This window comes from Macrotis lagotis, chromosome 2, assembly GCF_037893015.1.
Source record: "Macrotis lagotis isolate mMagLag1 chromosome 2, bilby.v1.9.chrom.fasta, whole genome shotgun sequence".
Classification (NCBI taxonomy): Eukaryota; Metazoa; Chordata; class Mammalia; order Peramelemorphia; family Peramelidae; genus Macrotis; species Macrotis lagotis.
In genome coordinates, this window is record NC_133659.1 from 152819413 (window position 1) to 152846358 (window position 26946).

A 26946-nucleotide genomic window follows, 5' to 3' on the forward strand; every position below is an offset into this window, starting at 1 on the left:
GGACCAAAATGAACTCAGAATGCTCTACCACAGGTCAAGTTCTTGTGAACACCTGAGTGGTTACTCTAAACTTACATATCTCACATTTCCTTTGAAGGTCTATAGACTCCATGTGCTGGCCTCATTACCATGTCCCTGTGAAATCTACACCAGGAAAATATTTTGTTTTATTTATTAATGATTCAAACATAATTATTTTAATTTTTTAAACTTTAAATATTGATATATTGACTCAGAATGAATGTAAATAACAATTGTTTCTGTTTTGACTGAAAACTCTGAGGCTCTTCTCTCAGACTGATTGCTTTTTTGACTAAGCAAGAGCTTATTCTTTGTTTCATTTCTTTCATACCTATTTTAATCACTAAATGGACAAAATCTGATACTTGGGAAAGAACTTAACTTAGTAAAGTCAAGGTCTCCCACTGCATCAAGGACCATCTCCAGTTATATTGATCCATATCTGGCCACCAGACCCAAGATAGCTTACAGGAGAAAGTAAGACTTGGTGACTCCCTCTCTTCAAGTCACTCAAATGTCATGGCATCTCCTCCCTGATGTCAAGGTTCTCTTCCAGAAGAAAGGACAAACCACAACAATAGCAAACTCTCTATGCTCTGAAAAGTTCATGTCCTATATTTGCTCTTTGAATTCCTTTCATATTAACTGCTTAAAAATTCTGGGTAACTTACCTAAATTCTTAATAATCCACAAAATAAGCCACTATTCCTTCAAATCTGTTTTTAAAATATATCATAATCACTAATATTATGACTGTAATTATAATCAACTTAAAATTTTAAATTCTACCACCTATAGAAACAGCAGATTGACAGTTGCCATCAAAATATACACATACACCAGCTCATCATATTGTGAAGGATAATTTCTTCTGTTACATAACATTACATTATAGGGTACTTTTAATTTGGTATTTTTGTGTTTATTATGTTTAAACTGTTGTAAACAATAGTGAAGAAAAACAAATGTGCAAATTTTGAATATGAGAATATTGTGTTATGAATGTATCAGTCATTAAAACATAAGCTTAAGTTGATTTCATTCTCTTAAATTATAATTTTGATATATTTTATAAATTTTATATGTGATTATTATTTTAATTTCAAGGCAGATAGAGTTACTGTGTTTAAGGTTTCAAAAAACAGGATACTATAAGATTTAAAAGCAGTAGCAATATTCTAATGTCTGGTTTATTTATACTACCAATACCACAAAAAATATTTTAAAATAGCAATTTAAACTTTAGTATAAGATGCCTCCCTCAAGTCATTCCAATTCATTTTCCATTCAATTACCAAAGTGATCTTAAAAATGCAGATCCAGTAATGTAATTATAACCCCGCCTCCACCTCTTATTCTAAAAAATCAGTGGTTCCCTATTGCCTCTAAAAGCAAATACAAAAACTGTTTAGTATTCATAACCCTTCAAAAACATAGGGGCCCTCCACCTTTCCAGCCTTCTTTTGTCTTAGTCCTCAACATGTACTCTTCTATCCAGTGACACTGGTCTTTCATTGCACAAAGAAGACTTTCCATCTTTCAACTGAAGGCATTTTCCCTTGGCTGTCCCTCTTGTGTGGAATGTTCCCCCTCTTTCACTCCCTCTACTGACTTCCCTAACTTCTTTTAAGTCCCAACTAAGATCTCATCTTCTACAGGAAACCTTCCCCAACCCCTCTTATTCAAATATCTTCTTTCCATTAATCATTTCCTATTTATCCTGTATATAGCTTGCTTTGTAAATATAAGATTGCATGTCCTCCCCCGCCATTATATTGATTTTTGTTGTTGTTTTGTTTTTGCAAGCAGTAGGGTTTAAGTGATTTGCCCAATATCACACAGTTAGGTGTCTGAGGCAGGATTTGAATTCAGGTTCTCCTGTCTCCAGGGCCTATGCTCTATCCACTGCACCACCTAGCTGCCCCTCCCCCATTAGATTGCAAACTCCTCGAGGGGCAGGAACTGTCTTTTGCCTCTTTTTTGCATCCCCAGTGCTTAGCAAATTTCTGGTATATATTAGGTACTTAATAAATGTTTAATGATTGACTGCTTCCATAACAAATATCATTAATTATATCCTTCTATGAAGAACCTCTTTTGATAAAAAAAAAATGCACCGAAACAAAATTCCAATCTATGATAAATTTTTATTTGCAGTATTTTATTCTTTGTCATTATTGCAAAACTGGAAGAACATTTCCAGTTTTTCTTAAAATGTGTATTATTAGGAGACAGAACACTCAATGTGTTCTAGGTTCCAGGTCTCAGCTATCAAAGAGTGTTAAAACACTTTCTGAAAAAGAAGTTACAGATACTTGTGTTGTGTTAAGGGACTTCAGACAGTGGACTTCATAAGAATCAGTAAGCCATCAGAGCATAAACTGGAATAGCTAATAAATAGAAATTGGTGTGGGCTATAATTGTAATCCAAGTTTTGATAGTCTTTCTGGCTATGTACAGTTTAGAATTTTAAATCACAATGCTTCTTATAAAAATTATATGTTGTAAGCTAATTGTTCTAAATTTTCATTAATAAATCAGTGTGATCTACATGGACCCATAAATTTTGTAATTCATTTTTAATCAAGTTGTTTATATAGACAGATTCTCCCCACAAAATGATAGTCTAATTAGACTATAGATTTAATTACATCATCTGTATGAAAGGTACCTCATTTGCATCTCCTTTAATGTAAACACAGAGGTCCAAAATGTATCAATGTTAGGAAAAGAATTTCACTTTGCAGCTCAACTGCTGTAGTCACAGAATCAATCAATCATTCAACAAGCCCAGAGTGTAAACACAAAATGGTAGGTGTTAAGGAATTTCCCTACAACTCCATAATGTGTGAATAGCTTCTTAATAAACCCCAGAGAATTATAGAATTGTGGCCATTTGGGTAAAAGGCAGCTGACACCAGATAGGAAATGACTTGTAACTGGATGAGAATCAGACATATCCTTGAATCTGTGTGTAAAAAGCAAAATCAGTTCAGGAATTCACCAGACCAGAAAAGGATTCCAGGTTCAAGAGTGAAAGCCAACAATGGAAGAAAAACCAGCTCCTGAAAAGAAATCATTCTAGAAGGAGCAAGGAGGAATTTTCTCCTTTACTTTTTCCCATTGGAAATATGGACTCAGTAAGAACAGATAAGATCAGAGAGACATACAAAGAATAGATGAATATGGAGAGGAAAAGAACTTCTAATACCAGGAGATATAAATAAGCCTTTTGTCACAAATATATCTCACATGAATGCCACACTGTAATAAATTTTAACCTACTCTTCCCATGGAGGGAATGTTCTTACTCTAGCATCTCAATAAATATCTTTTAAAAAACTAATTGAGTCCATGTTAATGATTGTTAATGAGAAGCACATTGGTGGGGACTAGCAATCTATGGTTGGTTGGTTAGTTGGTTGGTTGGTTGATTGGTTGGTTCTTGTCCTTCATTATTGAAGAAGACCAAAATGAAATCACTATGCTTGAGACAGTGTGTACATCTGTGACTGATCAGACCAAAATGAGCTTGGAATGCTCTACCACAGATTGGGCACAAATAGTCCATGTGAACACCTGGGGCAAGTACTCTAAACTTACAGCTGTCACGTTTTCTTTGAGCTTCTTCAATTCTGCCTTCCTCATAGGGCACAGCACCCTCACTGATGAGGGCATGCCATGCTGGGTGGTCCTGTGCCAATGTATCCCATGATGTACAATCAATTCTAAAGTTCTTCAATGAAATGTTCACATGTCTTGGTATCACTTCTTCTGACCCCTTGTGAACACTTACCCTGTGTGAGTTCTCCATAAAATAGTTTTTCTGGCAAATGTTCATCTGGCATTCTAACAAAGTGGCCAGCCTTGGACTAGTTGGACTCTCTGTAATAATGTTGGAATGCTAGGCAGTTAAACTCGAGAAAGTACCTCAGTGTTTAGTCTCTTCTCCTGCCAGGTGACCTTCAGAATTTTTCTTTCTAAGACAATTTAAATGGAAACAATTCTGTTTCCTGACATGGCACTGGTAGACTCCAGGTTTCACAGGCATATAGCAATGATGTTAGCACAATGGCTCTGTAGACCTTTGGTTTGGTAGTTAGTCTAATACTTCTTCTCTCCCATACTTTCTTTCAGAGTCTCCCAAATACTGAGCTAGCTCTGACAATGGATGTATCAACCTCATTATCAATGTGTACCTTCTTGGAAAGGACACTGCCAGTGAACTTGTCCACAGTACTCAAAACTTCTTCATTTGTGCAATTGATGGTCTTGTATATGGATGGTGTGGTGTCAATCGATGGTATTATTAAATCAAAATGAGCACAAGTAGCAAAGAATCAATCCATAATTTGTTGCATCTGAGCTTCAGAGGTTGCATTGAGTGCACAATCATCTGCAAACAGAAGATCATGCAACAACACTTGCTCAATTTTGGTCTTGGTTTATAGCCATTTCAAAATGAAGAATTTGCCATCAGTGTGGTAGCTGACCTTGAGGCCATGTTCATCTTCAGTGAAAGCATTTGATAATATGGTTGAAAACATCATGCTAAAAAGTATAGGAGCAAGGACACATCCTTTTTTTACACCATGAGCATCATCCACTATCCAGAATCTGGGCATGTATGCTATCATGAAATTGGTTTACAACACTGATGAACTTCTCTGGGCAACCAAATTTTGACAAAATTTTCCATATGCCTTCATGACCAATGGTATCAAAGGCCTTGGTCAGATCTACAAATGTTGTGTACAGACCTCTGTTCTGTTCCTAGCATTTTTCCTGGAGTTCTCAGGTAGCAAACACCATATCAACTGTTCCTCAACCTTTTCTGAAGCCACACTAGCTCTCAAGGAGGTGACCATCTTCTAGGTGACAGATCAGCTTATTGAGAAGGATTCTGACAAGAATTTTACCAGCAATGGCTAGAAAAGAAATACCCTTGTGTCATAGGACAGTCTATTCCCTTTACCTTTATAGAGATAGACAACGGAGGCATACTTGAATTATTGGGGGATAACCTCTTCATGCCATATAAGCTGGAAAATTTCAGTCAGTTTTTGGATAAGCAATGGACCCTCACCATGTACATCTCAGCTGGAATAGAATCAGCACCAGGTGCTTTGCCACTTGAAAGAAGCCTAATGGCATCTAGGTGGCACAGTGAATAGAGCACCAGCCCTGGAGTCAAGAGGACCTGAATTCAAATTTGATCTCAGACACTTAATATTTACCTGTGTGACCTTGGACAAGTCACTTAACACCATTGCCTTGTAAAAATTTTAAAAAGGAGCCTAATGGAATCCAAAACCTCTTCTTCAGGTGGAACTTCAGCTAGGAACTGATTGATTTTAACTTGAAGTAAGCAGACAGCGGCTTCTGAATTGATGATTGACTGTTAAGAACACCACAGAAGTGTTCAGTCCATCTCTCTAGGATCATGTCCCAATCATTAATCAATGTGAATTCATCAGCACTGAGTAGTTCAGTGCACCATAAGTCTTTGGCGCATAACTAGCCTTCAGTGCATCATAAAAGCATTTTTATTTGTTATTGTCTGTATAAAATTGAGTTTTATCTTCCTTTTTACTGAGTCAAGAATCCTGCATCTCTCTAAGCTTTACTTGTACTTTACTTTTGATGGAATTAAATGCAGCCTTCTTAGAAATGGATGAACTATCCTGCTGGAAATCCTGTGGAGTTCTTGTTTTTCATTTAGCAACTTCTGTATTTACCCATCAGTTTCATCAAAGCCGTCTTGGTGTTTTAGAATGTTCTGGCCCAGATGAGCAAATGCAGTGTTGTATAACCAGATCTCTGAAGGCTGCCCACTCTTTTTCTGCTCCACTGTTGTCAAATGTGTGTTTGCTCAGTTTTCCCTCCAAGTTAGCAACAAACTGTTCTCACTCAGAGACATAGTCTAATCACTTGATATTAATTCTCCTGGTATTTATTTTGCCTTGGAGCTTGAAGATTTGGTTGAATGTGAATATTTAGCTTAGGGAGGAGAGATCTATGATCATTCCAGCATTCTGCACCACACACTGCCTTTGTTACTCACACATCCTGTCTGTCTCTTCTCCTTACAATCACATAATCTAATAGAAGCCAATGTTTGCTATGAAGGTGCATATAGGAAGTTTATTGCACTTAGGTAAACATAAGACAATGTTTGTGATGAGAAGTCATGAGATGCACAAGCTTTCAGCAGAAGGTGACCATTGCCGTTGTTGTTTCTAATTCCATTCCTCCGAAGAATTTCCTGCCATGTCTCATAATCTAAGCCCATTCTAGCATCAAAAATCACCCAGAATTATGTTTGTCCTCTTTTGATACATTGATGATACGGGTCACTAGATCTTCAAAAATTTTTCTTTAACTTCATCAGTGTTTGTCATAGTGTGAGCATAGGCACTGATGACAGTGGCATGGCATTTTCCTGAAAGTGGCAATCTCATTGTCATGAGTCTGTTATGCACTCTTTTTAGTGGGCATTCAAGAATGTTGATTAGATAAATTTTGATTGCAAAATCTACCACAGCTTCACAGCATTCCTTTTCCCTGCAATCACTTCAGAAAAATGTGTATCCAGCTCTGACTGACTTCAGCAAACTAGCCTTCATTTGTCAGCCTTGTTTCATTCAGGTCTGTTTTTTGGATACCATACCTATTGAGTTTTCTCTCAACAAGAGCTGTTCATCTTTCAGGTCTATTGGATCTTGTGTTGTCTATGAGTATGTGCACATTTCATGCACCAATGGTGAGTGAAATCTTTGTTTTATTTTGTTTTGTTTTTTTAAGGATTTTGCAAGGCAAATGGGGTTAAGTGGCTTGCCCAAGGCCACACAGCTAAGTAATTATTAAGTGTCTGAGGTCGGATTTGAACTCAGGTACTCTTGACTCCAGGGTCTGAGCTCTATCCACTGTGCCACCTAGCTGCCCCGTGGGGGAAATCTTTGAAGAAGGTTTTGTAGATTTTTTTGTGTGTCTTGCTGCATTGTGGGATTCCCTGCCTGCCATGGTAACCAACGTTAGGTAAGCAGACGATTTTTAGGGCACCTTTTACAGCCTCTTCCTTGCAACAGGAGGTAAACAGTGCAACCCTTAAAAGGTCTGCCCAGTCACTCAGGGGCTGCCAAATCCCACTGCTGCTTTCAGTGGGGAAATGACTCTTTGGTCCTGAGCCACCTGTGTGCAGGGTTGTGACTACACCTCCCACTCTGTCTGTACCTGCTGCTTTGTACTTACCTGTTGTCACAAGACTGTGAGGAATAGTTATGAGTAATGTCTTTTGTTGTGTGAGTAAATTGGATTTAAGTGATGCAGAGCTGCACGAAACTATCTGCCTCACTCTCTTTTCCAAAGTCATCTTGATCCAGCATAGCAAGACAGAGTCAAAACAACTGGTTTTGGCTCTAGATGTAGTGGATGACTTTGGCATCTTCAGTGTCTATAAAGCCCTAAGTGTTCCACAGCACCTGCTTCAGCTGTCTTCATAGCCATTGGAACAAATTGTTCTTTTCTACTCACAAGTGGAAAACTTCACGTTTGAGGTAGATACCCCCTCATTACTTAATGATGAGTTTGAGACTCCCTTGGTTACCCTCGACCTGGTTTAGCCCACCTACCAAAATGATTTACCAGGGTATAGTCACTGTGCATACTATAACTTTTTGAAGTCACAGATGAGAGTAAGGTGGCTCAGGTAAACATCAAAGGTGGAAAGCAGCCCTGAAAAGGGCTTGGCAGCCTGCACACCAATGTAGTAGTCTTCCTTGAACACATCCTATACCCTACGGACATTGGTGGAAACTAGTAAGCTACAGTGTTAAAAGTATATCCTCACATAGTTACTCCTAGGATCTAAAGTTGTATTATACCTCTGAGCACAAAAGTTGTGAGTTCAAGTGTAAGTTGGGAGTATTAAATATCAATACTATCATATTTATAACCTAGAAACATCTAGACATATAGGGAACATTGCCCAATACAAATTTAAAAAAAAAATTCAACAATCTGCCCTCAATTAAAATAACATCCAAACATTTAAAATTAAAATTTTAAATTAAGTTTAAGGGATTTCCCCCCAATTACATGAAAATGCAATTTTTATTTCTCATAGGCAATGAAACAATGTCAAATTGAAAGACTAGGATCCATACTCAGAACACATGAATTTGACTAAATAGCTAGCCACTACACACTACTATAGGAAAGTAAGCATTTAAAGTTTTATCATAATCTAGATCTTTCCTACCTCTCCAGTCTTCTTATAATTTGCTCACACATTCTGTGATCCAGCTACACTCGCCTGCTTCCTGTTCTCACATATAATATTCTATCTCCCATCTCCATGCCTTTTCATTGGCTGCCCACCCCCCATGCCTGGAATTCTCTCTGTATTCACCTCTACTTCTTAACTGCATACTTCTTACCTCTTTTTCTAGCTTCTTTCAAATCCCACAGTCTGCAGAAGCTTTTCCAGATCTCCATAGTTGCTAATGTCTTCCCCTTTGAAATTCCCTTCTATAAACACTGTATATATCTTGTAAGAATCTAATCATTTGCATATAATCATTCTCATTATGGTTGGTGCAACTGAGAAATTGAAGGTATTTTTGCTTTTCTTTGTATTCCTAGCCTTTAGCACAGACCTAGCATATAATACATATTTAATAAATCTGTTCTTTCTGACAGAGGGATTCTGAGTCAAAGGTGAGAAGGAAATACATTCTAGGCATGAGAACAGAAAGACCAAATAGTCTGTCTAGAGAGGGAGAATAACCTGGAGATATAGATTTTGACTAGATTGTAAATTTTAAAAGCCAAACAAAGGATAGGAAAAAAAAAGGTAATTTGAAGTGAGCATAAAATAAGATAGAGAGAGAGGGTTAGTAAATACTTCCAGTAGAATTTAATGTCTGAGCTGAGCCTCAGAGAAAGTTATGGATTCTGAGAGGCAGCACTAAGAAAGAAGTATATTTCAGGCACAAGGGAAGACCTGTGTGAAAGCCAAATAATAAAAGATGGAATGCTAAGATTGGGGAAAATTGGTCTAACTTGACTAAAACAAAAAGTATATTAAGTTGAAAATATCAAGTGGGTTTGAAAAAGGTAAGTGAAAACCAGGTGGCAGAGAGTTTTAAATGCAGATCAAAGCGTTTTTATGTCACTCATGGCAATAATAAGGCATTCAATATTTATAAGTGAAAGAATGATACATAAAGGAACAGAAGTTTAAGATGTTCAAAAGTTTATTAATTTCTTTTTTCTCCTTTTATTTATTTTCCTCCCACATACATGCAAAGTAGTTTTCAACTATCATCCATTTGCAAGCTTATAAATTCCACATGTTTCTTCCACTTATTTCCCTCCCCACTTCCCACGGCAGTGAAAAATCTGGCATGAGTTGTACTTGTACAATCATGTTTAATAAACTTCCAAATTAATCATGTCCATTAATTTCTTAGAGGAAATTTGATGAATTGTTGCTGTTGTGTTTCTCTTCATTTTCAAAAAAGATCAATGATCTCACAATGTTAGAATCAGGGAATGGTGTGTATAGCTGTGACTGATCAGACCAATATGAATTCAAACGGTATAACCACAGATCAGGCACTAGTTGTCTTGTGGAGCACATTTAGAATGGAATTTGCATAGCTCAGGTTTCCTTTGTGTTTCTATGATTCTCTTTTGCTCATGGTGTTCTTTGTTGCTGGCACACTATGCCAACATTTCCTATGTCTTACAATCAAAACTAAAGTTCTTCAAAAATACTTTGAAACTATCCTTATACTGCTTTCTTCTGACTACCATGTGAGGACTAAGGGTTTTTGGAAGGTGATGGTGAAAATAGATTACCCAAAGAAGTTTATCAGCATTCTACACCAGTCTCAAAATGGCACAATTACATGGGTTCTGGATAAAGGATGATACTCTCAAGCTTTCCCAGTCACCAATGGAGTGAAGCAGAATTGTGTGGTTGCTCCCATGCTCTACAACATGGTATTTTCAATGGTGTTGTCAGATGCCTTCAATGAAGATGAAAATGGCATCAAAATCAGCTTCCTCATTTATTTAGATTGAAGAGGCTACAAACCAAGATCAAAGTAGAGGAGAAGATAATGAACAACTTTTTGTTCACAGGTGATTATATACTCAATGAAGTCTCTGAGGTTGAGGTGCATTCTCTGCCTCCTGTGCTAATTTTAGCCTGACAATCAATACCAAGAACACAGAGGTCCTTTAGCTGTCAGCACCACACCATCCATATATGCAACCATTGATCACAGCAATTGAAGACATTTTGAATGCTGTGGATGACTTCACTTACCTTGGCAGTACACTTTCCAGGGCTGAAAACAGAGATGACGAGGCTTATGTCCATCTTGTCAGAGTTAGCTCAGCATTTAGGAGAGAAAAAGTATCAGGATGCATAACAAATGTCAGATCTACAGAGTCATCTTGCCTCACTGTCCCTACTATATTGTTGTATACCGTGAAATCTAGATAGTCTATCAGGGCCAAGTCAGAAAACTGAACTATTTCTACTTGAATTGTCTCAGGAAAATCCTGAAGATTTCCTGGCAAGATAAGGTTTCTGGACTTTCATCTCACTCCAATTGAACTGTCAAAATTTCAAACTACTTCAAAGTCTACAACTCTGATATACTCTCCTTACATAATTCAAATAACCAAAATAATGAAACTCATGTTTACTCAAAGGACTATTTTATGGAAAACTTGCACTCACATGGTGGTCAGAAGAAATAGTAGAATACTCTAAAGTTATCTCTGAAGATGAGCTGTTACCTTTTATGTGAAAGGTGAGTCACTGAGAGCCAAGAAACTCCATTTTAAACCATTTAAATACTATGTATATAAGAGATAAAAGAAAAAAGGCTGGGATTAGTGTGGAGAAAAGACTGAAAAATCTGACTGAAGAGGAGAAAAATAACCAGGGGCCAAAAGGAATTTGCTACTATTTGAAGATAACCATAAATCAGCAAGACTAGTCAACTGTTAAGATGGCATTAACTGTTAGTTTCTTATTAGCTATATGAATTGTCTCCTTTCTTATTAGCTATATGAATTGGCTCTAGCCACTGTTCTTCAGTACCACCTAGTGCTTTATAGAGATGAAGCCTTTATGAAGTTTCAGTTGCCCCTTTCTCCTTTGGTTTGAGAGAGAAAATCAGAAAGGAAAAAGACAGGTCCTGCAGCTGTTTTGCTGTATCAAAAGAGGTGATTAGATTGGTTTGCCTTGCCCAGAGAAGGAATCTGACCAGTATTCTGTGAGCTTAGTTCTAAGTGAATGATGCAGCATTCTGTTGAGGAAATAAATAACTGGCAGTTCAAAGTTGTTTAGCTTAATGAACTTTGCAGGTTTCTAGATAAAATGAAATTGCTATTCAAATTAATAGGTAACACATTCTAAATACTGTTTTAAGCCAAAAGTACTTATAAATGCCATGTTTGAGTAAGAGAAGAGAAACTGCTCAGTTGGAAAGCAGTTAAAACCAACAGACCAGAAGTTAACAAAAGTTTTCTATATTGTAGATGTTCCTGAATGATCATTCTTTTTTGCATTATTGTTAGGTAAAGGGCTATGTTTAAGGTCTAAAAGTATCCTTATTATAATTAGTGTGTATAAACAGAAATATATTAGCTGAGGCTCAAGAGTTAAAGTAGTGAGTAGAGGGAGTATATTCCTCATCAATGGGCTTAACCCCTTGAAGATAGAGAGAATTGTGAATAGCCACATGGTAGTAATCTATCTCTGGGACCTAAGACCTACCAACATGAGAACAAATTGAAATGATCAAATCAGCCAAGACAGTAACTGTCCACACAACTAGGTGAGAGGTATGAGGCCTACACAATGTAGGTAATCATCTCACACATCCTCACAGGTATTCTACATGAAAATAGTGTAAAAGGGAAAAAAAGAAAAAAAACATAGGGATTAAGTAAATGATCTCTTTCAAATGGAGTTCCTAATCATATAAAACTTGGGTTTTTTTCTTTCTCTTTCTGTATCATGACTATATCTCCAAGTACAAAAGCAAGACAGCCCATGTCTTTAATGAGCTTAAATTCTAATAGGGAGCTAAATCACAAACAAGAGAATGGTAACAAACAAGAAAATGTTGATAGAGTTAGAAGGATTGTGAGTAGAGCTAGATTTACTGGCAAGAGGTGTGGGGCAAGAGGGGGAGAGAGGGAGAGAGGAGGGGAGGAGGAGAGGAGAGGGAGAGGGGAAGGGGGGAAGGGGAGGGGAAGGGGAAGGGGAGGGGGAAGGGGAGGGGGAAGGGGAGGGGGAGGGGAGGGGAGGGGGAGGGAGGAGGTGAAGGAGAAGGACAGAGGGGAGGGTGGGAGGGAGAGGGACAGAGGGGAGGGTGGGAGGGAGAGGGACAGAGGGGAGGGTGGGAGGGAGAGGGACAGAGGGGAGGGTGGGAGGGAGAGGGAGAGGGACAGAGGGGAGGGTGGGAGGGAGAGGGAGAGGGACAGAGGGGAGGGTGGGAGGGAGAGGGAGAGGGACAGAGGGGAGGGTGGGAGGGAGAGGGAGAGGGAGGGAATGAAGGTAGTGGGTACACAAAAGAAATGGATGTAATAGGTGAAAATAAAGGGTTCCCCCCCCCAGACTGAAGGAGAAATCGCAGGATTATGGGAGGAAAAATCCTCATCTGACAGAGAAGTATAGGAATTTTTGCTCTCAAAGACACTGCCTACTGAATGTAACTGGTTTACTTAAGAAATGATTGTTCAGCAAAGAAACCATTACCTGTATAGATGTAGCAGTTAACTGAACTAAGGGATCTGGCAAAAGGATCCCATCTCCATTCTCTCCTAATCAACTTACAACTCTGCCTTTGAAAGCTTCCCTCTCAATTTAAATTTTGCTTATTATGCATACTTTTATAAAGAATTTTGTCTTCATGTTAAGTTGTGATTTTTTTGGCATTACAAACTAGTATTTACTATAAAGGACTAGAATCCACATAAGGAAGAAAAGTTCAAAAGAGAACTTGAGGTCAATTGCCTCATAAGCTTATATTTAAGCTCTTTCACTGACTGCATAAAAAGGGGGCTTCATAATAATAGGAAATGGTGAAATCAAATAGACAACTTGTGAAATGGCACATTTAGATGAAAAGAGTTTGTAAAATGAATCTCTCCAGGCAAAACTAAAATATTTAAAAATCACTGTACAGTCTCCTTCACTTCAAAAAAAGATGATAACAATGATGACAAACAACTACAGGTGTTAACTAGATAAGTCAGTCACTGAAAGCAACATAACAAGTGACAAATGGAAGATAATTAAACATGACTTTCACCTGATTGGTCAAAAAATTAATAAAATCAAAACAGAAGACAAGAAAAAGAAATATAATACATGATGAATTAAGAACAGGTCCACAGTCTGTCACCTGACACATTAGATAATGTGTAGACAACAAAGCTCTGCAGTGAAAACCTATCAATCTTCCCCTTTCCTTACTTTATTACCTACCACACATTGTGTTAATTATACGTAAATATTTATATGAAAAAACCAGCAGGTCTGTTTTAAAAAAGGTAAAACTTAATACAAACAGAAAAGCTAAAAGACACATGGTACCTTCAGCAAAGCAAAACTAACTTTTCCCCTTAGATTATTTTTTAAATTATCTATTCTTTCCTTCTATAAAATAATGTTAAGAATCCACTCAATAAAGAAAAAAGAAATATTACTAAATGGAGATAATAAAATTACAAAATACAAGATTATCTAATATGTTAAAGAAGCAGTCCTTTTGAAGTCTCTGAATCTCATCCAATCTCGTTTACTTCGAGGCCACAACCCTGCTGAATTAATGAGACATTAAGCCTAGCACACAGCCCTCCAAACAGAAATATTCCTTGAGCATCTCTACTGTGCTTTGGGATTTGCCTCATCTCTTGAAAGCCCTCTTTATTGTTTCCCTGTCTCTTCTGCCTTTAATAAGATATGTATCTGAGAAAAAGAGAATGGCTATTGATTTTTTCTGTCAATTGTGAGCTGCTGAATTTCATTATTTTAAATCTCTTTTGAAGGAAGAGCTGACATCACCCTTTGGATTATTCATACTGCAAGTAAGTGTGTAGTATGAGAAGACAATGAGCAGAAGTAAGAGGCACAATAAGTGAGTCGAGTTTTCTTGGTGCTCACACTGCAGTTAACCTAATAGAACTACAACAGCAGCCACCTGATTTGTAGCCTAACGCTCTCACACAGGTGGTCAAACCTCAAAGAGGCTCATCTTTCTGTAATACTATTCCCCATAGCTTAGAATATCTGCCCAGGTAAGAGCATCCACATCTAAGGGTAATGTTTGATACATAGCTTTATGAATGGATCATAAGGAAAATAATGTTTTCTCTAAATACAGAACCAGAGAAAATAAATCCATAAGCCTCATGAATATTCTTTTCATTCTTAGTGTGAAAAATTTTAGGAGCTGAGAATTGAAGAATCCAGGCACAATCTAACATGAGTAAGGCAGACAATTCTTTTTTGTTGTAAGGCAATGAGGTTAAGTGACTTATCCAAGGTCACACAGGCAATTATTAAGTGTCTGAGGCCAGATTTGAACTCAGGTACTCCCAATTCCAGGGCTGGTGTTCTATCCACCTAGCCACCCCCTCTATGTGACAATTCTAAATGGATCGTTAAGGTGAAACACTCAGACTCCCATATGCGAATAATAATGATAATTATTGTGAGCACTTTATTATTTTCTGAGGCACATATTTGTCAGGCATTGGCAAAATACATTTCTTATCTGGTTTTAATATCCAAGTAGTCACTAACAGTGAAAGACAAGAAAACTGCACTGGAGGGAAATGTTGTACACATCAACTATCCTCATTGTGCTTCATACTTTATCATAAATGAATAATATCCATATTCAGAAAAATGACTGAAAGTGAATGTTTCTCTTTTCTCTTTCACCTATAAAGGAGAGCAGAGTGAGACAAGGACAGACAACAACTTGCTTTGATAAGGAAATGAATAGGATTTAAAAAATCAGGGATGGGAACCAAGTTCACAGGTAGAAAGCAATCATTAAATCTAATTTTCTCAATCTCTCTACTTTGAACTCCACAAACTGGAATGGTAGAAGGACCACTGGCTCTTGAAGTCAAATAATCAAAGTTCAAATACTGTCTCATAATTACTTATACCTTTGTGACTTTGGAGAAGATGATTCACTTCACTGTACCTTCATTTCCTCAAGTGTAAAATGGAGAAGTTAGATAACATGACCTTCCCAGCTCTACATCTAAGATATCATGATCCCTCTCACTCACACCTACCCCAACATGATGGGGAAGGTGACAACTAGTTTGTGGCATGCTGAAATGAAGATGATGGGATTTCAAGAGGAGATATTTTGTAGGCAGCCTTAGGCTTCTCTCATTTCCCTTGTTCTGTCGATCAACCATGCTTCTGCATACTGAATTCTATGTATCAAAACATTTTGTTCTTTGCATGTGGAAAGAAAACCCCTCTCAGCAACTAGGGTCAAACAGTAGCTCTCCTTGTCATAAGCAGGCAGCACTCAATTCCATCCTTTTATCTCCAAGCTGCATGTCCAAATAAATCAATGAAATTGTAAAACAGCTTTCCTTTCTGTGTGGAAGGGGAGGAATAAAGTCCCCTAGCCCATACCCATTCATTGAGAGGATTGCTTCTCAGAGTGGCAAGGTCACCAATGATGCCCTTCATGCAGACAACCTGCCACCAGTAATAGACACAGAAATGCAAAATGCAATTAAGAATTTATTGTCAAGTTCAAGGCAAAGTTTATTCAGAGCAAAAACTTTCACACTACTACTGGGGTGAATAAATCAGAGCCTGCTTCTCCACAGACAACACAGAGTATCTCTGGCCAATACAATAAAAAATAATGACTGTAAGTTGTTTATTTTTATAGATATTTCATAATCATCTGAGTCTTTGAAAACATTCCTTATCAGAATTTTCCATTTCTTAGGCCAAAAGCAAGAAAACCTAGTTTTCTGACTATTATTCTGGGGTACATAAAAACTAAAAGATGTAACCCTCCAATTTAACATTGTCCAGAAGAGAAAAAATTGGGAAAATAACTGATCCTTTGGCACCAACTCCAAACTCTTTTCAGGTTCCTTTCCTTGAACTGGCTGGCACACTCACCCTACTGCACTCACTTTGGCAGGTCAGGGTAAATAGTTCCAGATAGGATACTAAGGTCGTAGCCATATAACTACTTGAAAGATCTCAGCTCTTAGGTTCCTAAAGGTAACTCTAGGGCAATAGAGGAATGTATACTCTCATTTCTATCACTTATCACTGTTGCTCCTGAAACTTCATCAGTGTTTCCCGTTTACACAAAATAGGTCACAATAACACCACTGATTCTTAAACATGAAAAACTCTTTTGCTATATGGTGAATATCTGATAAACATTATGAAATGTCACAGAGGAGTTAAATATCCTCTTCATAATATGAGAATATAATTTCATTACTTTATCTCTTATTTGTTATCATCTGTACATACACACACACACACACATACACATATACATACACATACACATACACACACCATGCCTTAACCCCTAGATTACATATACTCCTAAAATCTGTGACTGGGTCACCATAGGAAAAAGGAGTGAGTTCACAACAGAAGTACATCTGATGGAAAGAGATTATCTTTCCTAACATGTCTGGGCCTAGAAAGCAAATGCTCATTGGAACACCCCCCCCCCCAATCCTATTTACTCATAAGATGACATGCTTATGCTACTTGGTGACTACATCATGGGGATAAAAGATGGAAGACTCTGGGAAGAGAATAAGTTAGGATGTGTACTTCAATTAGGTAAGAACACAAAGCATTTGAAACTATAGTGGCACCATTCAAGAATCCCTGAATCTTATCATCTTGTTGAAACATGGGGAGAAATTTCCATGAAGTGTAGAAACAAACCAAAGTATTATAATCCTTATAGACTTTAAGCCAGTATACCTTCACTTAAGACTCTACTTGCCTTCATTAGAGCTCTCGAGAGCTCCCCATTTTCAAGGAATCTTGAGCATCAGAAAAAAAATGTTTCCTAGTTGCTGGGAATGTTTCCTAAATCGTTGGGAATCAGAAATGAAGTTGAACACAAATAGACTAAGTGGTGAGATTTTTTTCTCTATTTCTTTGTAATTCTGTACAAATTAAGTTTTTTACTATTTCAAATTATGGTTACTGACTACTCTGATAAAAATATAAATTAAATTTAAATAACCTATAAATCTTCTCAGAGAAACTAGGTTGGGGTTCAAGTCTAGAAGGGTAAATTATAATCACCCAAAATATCTCTACATTAAAACTTAATCCATCTGAATCCAGAATATAATGGAAAAATAGATTACACATCTGTTAATCTGTATTTAGAATATCAACCAGAAAAAAGATTTGAATTCTTAGATTTGAGACTGAGGAAGAACTGCACAAAATAAGATCACAGAGCATAATTTCCTGCCCAATGACTATGTTTTTCAAATCAAATCAAACCTCACTAACTTTGTTCTTGGTGGAGTGGGGTATAGGTCTTCCCCAAAACAAGAAAATTGTTCTATATATATGATGTCCACTTCCATTAAACTAACATGCCAAGGTGAGAAATTTTCACAAATGACTTCAATCACAGGAGGAATAACATCTCATATATCTGTTATTAAGATGAAAGAGAATTAGAGATGATCTAATCTAACTTATTCACTTTACAGATAGGGAAACAGAGATCCAGAGAGGTGTGTTGCTAAAGGGCACAAAGCTACGTAATAGTAGAGTCAGGACTAGAACCACACTCCCTTTCTCTGAGTCCAAAATGCATTACATCATCCTCAGTGAAGTAAAGCACAAATTTCTTAATTCTTTTTAGCCTGGTAAACAGTAGTCAGCAAATCTTTATTAGGCAACTAGCTTGATTCTGTTGGAGTTTGGGTGTTTTAAATTAATTTTATAAATAAATATAAAAACCCAAATCCAAAAACAAAAAAAATACTTGACAGTCAGCAAGACCAACTTGACAGCGAAATAGCTTTCTTTACCATTCACTCAGCTTAAAGGTTACTAACCATAGGCAAATGAATATTGAAAAAGTGGCTATTCCAGCCCATTCCAGCTGCTTTTTTATAATTTTAAGGATAATACAAAAAAGGCAAGATATTCAGTGAAACTCAGTCCTGGACTTTTATTTGGAGCATTTAAAAATCACACAAGGGAAAAAAAAGCTAATTACTTAACCTAAGATATACAAGAATATATGGACAAGGGAAAGAGGAAGCAAGAATAAATCTTGGCTACAGTCCCTAAAGGGACAGGGATACAACTAGCTCTTCAAAGAGACAGGATACATTCAAAAACCTAATCAAGAGAACTGTCTGGATCTTTAGTGAAATGAATTTATGCCACAACAGGAGGAGATGGAAATGTATCAATGACCCAACAAGAAACAGCCTTTCTCACCTGGTACCTGTGCAATGCCAAACTTTCTGCATGTTCTGAGTTTGGTGTAGGTAAACTTGGCTCCATCCCATACAACAGTGCTACTCAGTCTAGAGAACATAGGTGAGGTATTTTCTAAGGAGTAGCAAAATCTCAAATAATCATGTTTGATTGGTTTCCCCAATGAGAACAAACCCAACTGGCTTCCCTGAGATTTTGATGTCACAGGGAAGAAGGTGTCTTAGCAAGGTTGTTCTAGACATAAAAGATCCCAGAAAGGGGCTGGGGAGGAATTGGAAGGACATGTAGGCAGAAGGAGAGAGTTTCTAAGACAGAGATAGTACTGGGGGAAAAAAGCTAAGGCCCCTGAAACTAGAGGTTTCTTGAGGACAGTAATGGTTTTAAGTGGTTTTATATTTACAAGTTTTTCTAAGTGATTTAAACTTCAAGTATGTCAGTAAATCCAGAGTTCAAATGGTTCTGTTACAAAATGACTGAATAGATTAATTAATTTTGCTACAGCAGATGGTGACTTTAATTCAAGGCATCTCTCCAACATAATAATGCACTGACTTTCATATATAAAAAATGTTGCTGCTAATGTAACATCAGTAGGGTAATATGAACTTCTATTGCACATATTCTCTACAGTATGCCCTTTGAGAGCAAAGACCAGGCCCTATACATCTTCTGTATCTTTCACAGTTCTAACTACAGAGAAGGTGTTTGTTCTATGAATTGTTCTTTCGGCATTGTTAACAGACTTATCAATACAGCTACCCTTTCTTATTTAGTCCCTCTTGAGACCAGTCATATCTATTTACAAAACTTGTTGTTCAGTCATTTCAGTTGTGTTCAATTCTTCATGACCTCATTTGAGGTTTTCTTGGCAAAATACTGGAATAGTATGTCATTTCCTTCTAATTTTAAAAAAGGAAACTGAGACAAACAAGGTCAAGTGACTTGCCCAGGGTCACATGCCTAATAAGTATCTGAGACCAGATTTAAATTTGTAGATGAGTCTTCCTAGCTCTAGGTCTGGTACTCTAGCCACTGAACCACCTAACTGCCCCTACTTGATACTCTCAAAAGAAATAATCTATACAATACCATCATATCCAAAGGGCTATAAAACTTCACCTACTCTCTGATCCACAATACCACTACAAGGTCTGTATCCCAAAGAGATCATGTTCACATTATAAGGCATCATGGCAGAGCAGATTGAGCAGTAGATCTGAAGTCAAAAGACTTGAATCCAAATGCTGTCTCAGACACTTACTAACTATGTGACTGATCAAGGGACTTGATATCTTTTAGCCTCAGTTTCCTCATCTGTAAAACAGGAACAACAATAATAGCACTTACCCTCACAAGACTGTTGCAAGGATCTTCTATATAGATCTAAATATATAATGTGTCTTGGAAATTTTAAAACATTATATGAATGTTATCTCTTATTATTCTAATCAAACAATTTTTGTATATTTATGTACCTCAGCATATTAGTAACTATGTCTCATCTTACCTGCTAGTCTGAAAGCTCCAAGTGAGTGGGAACTATATCTTAATTATCTTTATTTGAATCTCCCTCAGTGTCAAATAATGGTGTTCATGTGGTAGGTGCTTAATAAATGATTGTTGAAGAAGTGAAAAGCTATGAAATTGAGCAAATCTTAACCTTAGTCCTTGCCATCTGAACTGTTTACCCTACCTAGGAAGAGTTTATGTACTAATGAGCTAGTGAAACAATTCAGTAACTGGAGCGTGACACCACTCACCACAAGAAATAAGTAGAAAATAATTGAAGAAGAAAAAAATACCTCTTCACAGTTCCAGGGAGTTCCAGACTAAAGGGGATCTGAGAGGAGAAGGCCAGTGTGCCCTCCAAGGCCTTTCTGACCTCCTGCAGTTCTCTCAGGGGTACACAGTCCAGCAAGGAAGACAGATCACAGTCCTGAAATTGGATGAACCTCTCTTGCTCTTCTATATCCTCTCTTAATTGTTGATCTTTTGCTTCTAGCACAGACATCCTTGCTTGGAGGCCTTCAATTTCCTTCTGTAGGGGAAAGGCAGAACAGATTTTACAGATTAACCCTGCTAACAGCAAACTGCTCGGCTGATAATGAGTCATTTAAATGAGAATTAACTGTATGCACCAAAGCAAGGACTGATGCTTCTCCGTCTGAGGCAGGCAGATTTTCTGAGGTTTGTTGAACTGGAAAAATCATGCTGGCTTTACATTTCTGATTAGTTGGCATAAGGAGAACCAGTCCTCCCCAAGCATGAAATGACTGCTGGGGACATCCAAAAATTTGACTTGGAAAAATGCCATAAATGTATAAATTACTTCCATCATAATGGATACAATGGTAAGATGCCAGGACAAGGAACATTACCCAATATACTCACTTATGAAGTACATAATATCACTCAGCAGGTCCCCTTCAAATCTACCATTCTGTCCATCTGAGTCCAAATGTGGAAATTGTATTTGTGTAAGTGTCTGTGTGTGTGTGTGCGTGTGTATGAATAAAGACCATAGAAGCATGTCTTAGAAGGCTATATTCTAGGGCAGGAGTTGGCAAATAGTGAGGACAAATCTTTCTACCACTTGCTTCTGTATAGCCTATGAGCCAAGAAAGGTTTTAACATTTTAAAATACCATAAAAATTTTATTCCAAAATGTAAAGACAATTCTTAGTTCTCAGGCTTGGCCAGATTTGGCCATAACTTTACCCAACCTAGTGAATACAAGCAGAGTATTGCTTCTATCATATAAAATTATATCAATGGCAAGTCTCATTTGCCCCATGCCATAAGCTCAAAAATTGAACTTCTGTGGCTTTGGAATTTACTTTCAGTACAAAAGATGAAGAGCACCAACACCTCTTGAGATCAATCAATTAGTCAACATTTAACTTGGATTGGAAGGAGAGGCTAGAGCAAATTCCCAAGTACTGTAGTAGTATTTCAATTCCAATTGAACAAGAATTTATTAATTATTATTAAATGCATGGTACTAGACTAGATATTGGGTGTACAAGGATAAAAGGGAAACCAGACTGACCTCAAAGTATTTCTATTCAATTAGAATTCTCCATGAGAAGCTCACATGCTTCTACTTCCTTCACTAGACCTGGAAAGTCATAAATGTTTTATTAACACCATAGGTGTTAGAGAAACATTAACTATGTGTATGGCATGGCATCATAATTGGCAATGAATTGGCAAACTCCTTTGCCCTTTCTAAGTTGTCAACCATCTAGATCTCCCTGTAGCACCTGACACAGTTGACCGTTCTTCCTCTGTCTGGACAAGCTTTCCTCCCTGAGTTTTCATGTACTTCTGGTTTCTCCACCTACCAATTTGTCTGAGTCCTCATCCATGTCCTACTGTGAGTGTACTCCAGAACTTTATCCTGGAACTTTTTCTGTTGCTACACACTCTCTTGATGATCTCAACCACTCCCATGAGTTCAGCTATCATCTCTAAGCATATGAAGCCCTTTTGTCTTTGTCCTATTGCCAGCCATGACTTGCCACACACCAATCCGGAATATCCCAACCATCTGCTGCCTTCCCTCCTATTCATGTGCTGCTAAATAAAGTGGAAGGAAATCACAAATCCATGCTTACTGAATTCACTTACAAATTTGTTATCATATCTAAATAGGCAAAGCAAGAATTCTACTCTACCTAATTTATCTATTATTCTGCTCTTCACAGCTGGTCCAAATATTTTCATCTCTTCTCAAATGCCCCCCTACTTCCCCCACCCCACACACACACACATACAGAGTAATGATAAATAGGGATCAAGCCCTTCTCTCTTTTTTTCACCTTCTTATGAGGTGAAGGACTTAGTCTCCCTACTTCACTGGAAAAACTGAGATCATTCATCAAGAGCTTCCTCTTTTCCCCTTCTCATCTTACATACCTCTAACATTGGGCCCCTTTTTCTCCTCATTCACTTCAGTCACTAATAAGGAAGTGGCCCAAGTCAATGTCAACCACACCAATTCATTCCTTACCAACTTCCCCCAACAAATTGCCCCACAATAATGCTCATTCTCTCATTTTCAATATCTCCCTTTCTACAGACTCCTTTCCTGCTGCCTACATAAAGACATATGTCTCCTCCACTTTTAATAGATTTTCACTTGAGCCTACCCTACCCATTCTTATATCTCTTCTCCCTTTCATAGGGAAAAAAAATCTTTTTTTTAAAAAGAGCTAGTTTTTATTCAATATTTCTTCCTATGTTTATTTTCTTCTAAATTCTCTATGACATGGAATTCAACTTCTTCATTCATCAGAAATTGCTCTTTCAAATGTTAACAATAGTCTCAACTTCAAAAATCTAATTCAAATCTAATCAAAATCATTCCTCATTCTCCTTAATTTCTCTACAACTTTAATCTATAGTTCATATTCTTTCTTCCTGGATATTTGCTCTTCTCTAGGCTTTTATTCATGGTTCTAACTGTCTGACCAATACAGTCCCAATTTCCTTGGCTATAAATTCACATATATCATGACATAGATGTAGAGGCACTCCAAGGATTTATCCTAGGATCTCTTCTCTTATGACAAATTTATCATCTCTCATGGTATCATCTTTTTCAATTAATACCAGCTACACTACTTTTGAATTTCTTTGGGCCTTTACATCATGCCTTCTTTCCCCAGAAAATTTATCATTGGAAAATCTCATACTGAAAGTCTGAATCTGTCTCTGTTCTCAGATGTCATCTATACCCACAGCCCCTCTGATTAGACCCTCTGACTAGAGGGCAGTGTCATGGACTCCCAGGAAGTTTTATGGTAAGAGGGTTTACTCAGCAATTCTTCTCCCCATTTACTACCAGCTACACTGCTATTTGACTTTTATATCAGGTCCTCCATAATGGATACCTTCTTTCCCCACTTTCCTTCCTCCCCCACTCCACTTTTCATCCTCCTTTTGTATGTCTTCCCTTATTAGATTATCAGCATCTTAAGGGCAGATTCTTTGTTTTTATTTGTATTTGTATCCCCAGTGTTTAGCACAGAGAAAGAACAGATTAGGCTCTTAATGAATGTTTATTAATTGAAATAAGATGATTCCCAGATCTATGTTAACAACCACTAATCTAGCCTTTGAATTCCAATACCACATCACAACTCATTCAAGGAGATTTTGAACTGGATTTATTCTAGACATCTCAAACTGAAAGGGTCCAAACTGCAGAACTTTTTTTCCCTTCAAACAGTCTTCCCCTATCAACTTCCCTGTATCTGTGAAGGACACTACCATCTTTCTAATCCAAACCTTAATGTGCAATACAGTATGTAACATTGATTCTCACTTTTCCCCTTCTTAAAAAAGATCTTTAGGCTGACTCACCCAGCCTGAAATCAATTATACTGGGAAACTGGCCACAGTGCTATCATGGCACTCCTACTAAACTAATGAGTTCCCTGAGAACAAGAATCTTTTGGTTTTTGTCTTTATTTGTATCTTCAATACTTAAAACAGCATCTATGTTAGTTTATTGACAGTTACAACTCATTTTTTTAAAGATATTAAACCCTGAGGTAACTACGCTTCTGCTACTAACAACTGAAACTCTTGAGCCCCTACCAGACTTCTCCCTGTTTAACGAATTAGTCAAGATGAATCAGTCAATTAATAAATATTTATTAAGCACCTGCTATGAGACAACTCTGCTAAACACTGTACTTATAAAAGAAAGGTAAAAGACAATCCCTTCTCTCAATGGGCTTACAATCTAATAAGAGAGACACACATATAAACAACTATTTCCAAGCAAGATGTATGCATCTTGTATGAAAATAATCCACAATGAGAAATCACTATAATTAAGTATCATCAGGAAAAATTTCATATAAAAGGTGATATTTTAGCTGGAACTTGAAGGAAGTCGGGGGGGCATTAAAAATAAGATGGAGGTGATGAAAGAGAGTATTTCAGGCATAAAAAATAACCACTGAAAATGCAGTTTTCATTTGAGGAGGTTGTTGTTGTTCTTCTTCTGTTTTAAAAGAAGACCATGACATCAAAAAACTGATGCCACGACATACAATTGAGTTGGATTTAAGTGAAGGGTGATGTGCCAAGTCACTAGCTTCATTGTCACCTCTGGAGGCAAATCTTACATGCCTCTAAGATGTAATGACTTGCCCCATATTCAGTCATATACAAATAAGATGCTAGGGAAAAGGACATGATGGATATCTTTACTAAGAGTAAATATGAGATGCTTTCCCATCCCACTTTTCCTCCCTATTCCTCTCCTTGTTTCTGCCTCCATTAATAAAATTATGCAATTAGAAAAGGAAGTAAGCCTTAATTGATACCTCATACTCAGTCACCCCACATATACAATCCTGTTGCTCAAAATGTTGCCATTTCCACCTTCCTGCCAGGGTTAACATAAAGAGCAACTGAGATAAAATTTGTAAAATACCTAGCATATCATAGGCTTTTAATCAATGCTTGTTTACTTCCTTCCTTCTATCCTCCTGGAGACTTGTGAGAAGATTAAACTGATGGAACAACCTTAAGCTGAAAAAAAAAAGGCCCTTAGTACTTCTCAACAGTTCACCCATCTCCTCTCTCCACCCTGGCAAATTGCCTTTTGACAAGAGGCCCTTAAAATGAAAATCCATCTTCTATGCTCTGATAATACATCAACTTTATAATTATTCACCTTTTATTGTTGTTCTATCATTTAAGTCATGTCCAATTCTTCATGACCTCATTTGGGGTTGTCTTGGCAAAGGTACCGGAGTGGATTGCTCTTTTCTTCTCCAGCTCATTTTACAACAAGAAAACTGAAGCAAACAAGGTGAGGTGATTTGGCTAAAGCCAGACAACTATTGTCTGAGGATGGATTTGAACTCAAGAAGATGTCCTTCTGACTCCAGGGCCAGTACTCTATCTACTGTGCCACCTAACTGCCCTCACTTATTGAAGGCAAATAATGAAAAATTTAAGGCAGTATAGCTTAGTGGATAGAAATAGTCTTAGATTCAAGAAAATCTGGGTTCCAGTATTGCTTGTCTTGGACACATACTAAGCAAGTTACTTAATTCCTGATGTGGAACTGACAATTCTAATTTACTTATAATCTTATAGTCTATCAATTCTATACCAGAAATTCTCTGTACTGATTTGGGGTGGGGGGGGTGGGAATCACAAGTCCAAACAAAAACACAGAAATCAGAGATCAAAAGCAAGTTCAAGTTCTAAGGTCATTCAAAAATTCTTAGGATTCCTACTAGACATCCTTCCTAGCCTAGAAATGATAATTTATAAAATCAAAGCAAGAACAGATTAGTAGGAAGTGACTAAGTATCTGATAGTATTTAACCCTTAGCTTAGTTTATTCCAAGGAAACCATGGAAGCAGTCTATAAGAGGATTTAATATTCACTCTAAGAATGTCCTACTCTTACCATCTTGGTCCCACTTCAAACTCTTTTTAACAGAATGCTCAAACACTTTTACGCTATTCCCAGAAACAAGATTTTTCTAAGTGTCCACAGTGGACCATGGGTGAATCTCATTACCAAGCAGGTAGCAGAGATCTGGGTCTAGAATCAAGAAGACCTGTGTTCAAATCCAACCTAAAGCACTTACTAGTTATGTGATTATGGTCAAGTCACTTAACTTCTGCTTGCTTCCATTTCCTCAACTATAATAGTCCCTGTCTTCCAGAATTATTATGAAACTCAAATAAGACAACGATTCAAAGTACATGGCAGGGTGCCTTGTTTAATAAATATTTTTTCCCAACCTTTGCCCATTGGAATTCATAACCATGGCTAGAGTAATACTCAGGGTTCAATATGAAAGCCAAATGACTCTGTAGAAGTTGTATTGTTTATCAGTCAATGCAATTTGTTGTTTAATAAAAGCCTTTGAATCCTAGGCTCAGGTTGGCTACATCCTAGGAAGCCAATCAGTGGTTCCTAATGGAGTAGAAAGCACTGAGCCGTGAGTATAAAACTGTGTTTACATGTGTGGTTGTGTGGATGATAGGGAGGGTGGGAGATAGGAAGGTTATGGTCTCTGTTACTAGGTTTCCTATTTCAGACAGACTTTGCATCATTATTGAGATCTACTTGTCTGTGATAGGTCAGTTTACTTCTCCAGTTTCTACATTCTTACCTGATTTTAACTCATTGAGTAATTTCTGACTCCCAGAGTTGGAAGTCTTGAATTACTTGTTGGACATACTGAAGATAGGTCAATAGCTAAACCTTGAAGGTCTGTTTTAATAGCTAAGATTTTGTGAGCTTATGATTTCTGACCTTGGACTTCCTACCTTATACTGACCTCTAGCTGTCATTCATTCCCTATATTTGGAAATCTTAGTGATTGACTTTCATCTATTATTTCCAT

General features: G+C 37.3%; 1 protein-coding gene across 1 annotated transcript in view; it reads right to left on the minus strand.

Moving 5' to 3' along the window:
* DISC1 (DISC1 scaffold protein) overlaps positions 1 to 26946 on the minus strand; it is a 534778-nt gene that overhangs the window by 370886 nt on the left and 136946 nt on the right. The window contains 1 exon segment of the mRNA XM_074220919.1: positions 20359 to 20654. Coding sequence (XP_074077020.1) covers positions 20359 to 20654 — 296 coding nt within the window.